Source organism: Ammospiza caudacuta, chromosome 7, assembly GCF_027887145.1.
Source record: "Ammospiza caudacuta isolate bAmmCau1 chromosome 7, bAmmCau1.pri, whole genome shotgun sequence".
In the NCBI taxonomy this organism is placed as follows: domain Eukaryota; kingdom Metazoa; phylum Chordata; class Aves; order Passeriformes; family Passerellidae; genus Ammospiza; species Ammospiza caudacuta.
This window is the reverse complement of record NC_080599.1, coordinates 4,659,772-4,662,593: the sequence shown is the minus strand read 5'-3', so window position 1 is coordinate 4,662,593 and position 2,822 is coordinate 4,659,772. Positions and strand designations below refer to the sequence as shown.

General features: G+C 52.4%; 1 protein-coding gene across 1 annotated transcript; it reads right to left on the bottom strand.

Moving 5' to 3' along the window:
- Nucleotides 1-676: 676 nt before the first annotated feature.
- On the bottom strand, nt 677-1,501 carry LOC131560213 (zinc finger protein 239-like). The gene has a single exon (XM_058808881.1). It carries the CDS (start codon nt 1,499-1,501, stop codon nt 677-679), a length of 825 nt encoding a protein of 274 aa, XP_058664864.1.
- Between the last annotated feature and the right edge of the window lie 1,321 nt (nt 1,502-2,822).

The window sequence follows — 2,822 nt, the reverse complement described above, 5'->3', positions numbered from 1 at the left end:
CAGCCGGTCCCTCCACTCCTGTCCCTGGGCACCAGAGGGAAGAGGTTCCCACAGCCCCAGCCAGGGACCCGCTCCCAAGGCTGCTGCCATGGCCACCAGGGCTGGGAGGCTCGGTTTCCATGGGCCGGGGTTCAGGAATGGGATTCCCCAATTTCCTGCTCCTGCTAAAACTGCTCTGCCCTCACTGCCCTCACGCCTCCCATGGAAAGCACAAAAGGCAAAGATCCCGGGCTGGGATAAAAACAATTTATTGGGAACACCAACAAGATAAGAAACATACAGAACAGAAACAATATTGATAAGAGAAGGGATAAATAAAACTTTGGAGGGAAAACTAAAACACAACTTACTGGGTCTCCCTGGCCACAATTTCCCCCTGCCTGGAAAGGGCACTCCTCTCCTCAGGGAAAGAGACATAGAGAGTTCCTTTCTTGCCCCTGGCAATAACCTGAGGTGGGCGTGAATGTAATGACAGGGCCATAGCCAGACCCTCATGTTCTTCAATTCCACATCATGTCAAGGGCAGGGGCAGGATGACAGGCAGGTGTCTTCCCAGCATGGATCACAGGGAAAATGGATCACAAGGGCTCTTCTCAATGTGGGTTCTCCCATGGGTGATGAAGATAGAGCAGTGCATGAAGCTATTTCTGCAGCTGGGGCATTTGCAGGGCCTCCCTTACTGGTGGCTCTGTTGGTGTCTTGTCAAGTGGGAGCTCTGGGTGAAGCTCTTCCCACACTGGGGACACTCGAAGGGCCTCTCCCCAGTGTGGATGCGCCGGTGCCTGATGAGGGTGAAGTTGTGCTTGAAGCCCTTCCCACAGTCTGGACTGCAAAGTGGTCTCTCATCAGTGTGAATTCGCTCATGCAGGAGGAGATGGGAGCTGGTGTGAAACTTCTTCCCACATGTGGCGCACTGGTAGGGCCCCTCCCCTGTGTGGATGCGCTGGTGCCTGATGAGGTGGGAGCTGTGGTTGAAGCCCTTCCCACAGTCAGGACAGCAGAAGGGCCTCTCCTCCAAGTGAATCTGTGGGTGCTGGAGGAGCCTGGAGCTGGTGTGAAACCTCTTCTGACACTGGGGACACTCATAGGGCCTTTCCCCAGTGTGGATGCCTTGGTGGGTCACGAGGGTGGATTTGTAGCTGAAGCCCTTCCCACATTCCCCACACTTGTAGGCCCATTCCCCGGTGTGGATCCTGTGGTGGCTGACCAGGTGCTTGCTCTGTTTGAAGCTCTTCCCACACTGCAAGCACTTGTGGGGCTTCTCCCCATCACGAAGCTGCTCATGAACCACCATCTCTGAGCTCTGCCTAAAGCTCTGTCCCCCTTCCTGGCTCTGGGTGGTTCTTTCTTCCTCAGAGAATCCTGGGCTGGCTTTGGAGCCCCTCCTCCTGTGGGATCTCTGTGGCATTTCCTCCATGTTGGATTCCTCTGCACTAGAGTCGCTCAAAATGGCCTCTTTCACAAGGTTCTGATGTGGAGATTTTTCCTCCCTGGTCTCCATCCTCAGCTCCTTACCTGGGGAAGGAAGGAGAAAGAGAGGATAGGATTTGCCTCCGTGCCCGAGGGAAGGGGATCCCCCCAGTGCATCACTGGCAGGATGGCATTGGCACCAGGGTTGTCCTGCAGCCGGGGGCTGTGCGGGGCTGGAAGATGGAGCAGGAGAGAGGGGGAAAGGGGCACTGACTTCCTCCTCATCTGCCTGGGTGTCCCAGGGCATCTTCCTCTTCCTCGCAGCTTTCTCCTCTATCAGGTGAAGGTTTGGGAATGGGAAATTTTATTTTGGGAGGAAAACAAGGGATGAGCACATTGAGTTTTGTACTGGTTTGACAGCAAACATGAGGGAAAGTCTAAGTGAGAATTACAATTTAATGAGAAAATTAGGACCAAGGCAATGATACAGAAACACTGCCTTAAACTGACAGAGTCAGGATATAACCTGACACCCTGTTGGTCAGGGTGGTGGCTGCAGTCCCATTAAATGATGGGTGCAGTCCTGTTGGAGTGATGAAAGTGATTCTGTCAAAGCAGTGATCCTGCAGAACGGTCTGGTCTTCCTCTGAACGTCCAGTGGTGGTAATGGAGCTCTTGTCCTGTGGGAATCCAGTAGGCAAGGTGCTCCTGGTGCTTCAAGCCTCAGCCTATATCCAGGTAGGAATGCTCGGATCCTCCCCCTGGGCAGAGCATCCCTCAATGGGATGATGGAATTTTATCAGTCCTGCAGTGACACTCAATGGCCATTCACAGAAGATATCTCCCCTGGAGGGCATTATCAGGGCTGAGTCATGGAAGAGATAAAGAACACCGCTCCACCTGTTTATTACAGTTGATGAAGATGGTGATTGAAAACATGCATTTGGTTACATCTTACATTGCACCCTGAAACAGTGGGGTAATCCCTGTTCTGGGGGGTGAACACCACTCCCCTTACCCAAACTGGCTCAGGTGTAAAACCCCCACCGTAGGATGGCAACACACACACAGGGCACAATGTCACACTTGCCCTGCTCCACTCTGTCCCTGTCACTCACTTGCTCTCCCCTCCTTTTCCCTTTTTTCGATCTCTCTCTCTACCTCACATTTACTGTTTAATAAAATCTACTTTGGATTTGGTCTCGTTAGCACCTTAATTGAGGCAGAGGCATCTCTCTACCAGTATTCTTAACCATATTGCAACAATATTTTGGCACAGTGAGTTCAGGCACTGTTCTTTGACCCCAAGTGCCTTTGAAAACAGCATGGTTCCCTCCACTGAGGAGGTTGTGGTTCTTTCTGGAAGAACTCTTGGAAACTTAGACACAGTCCCTCCTTCATCCTGGGGAACT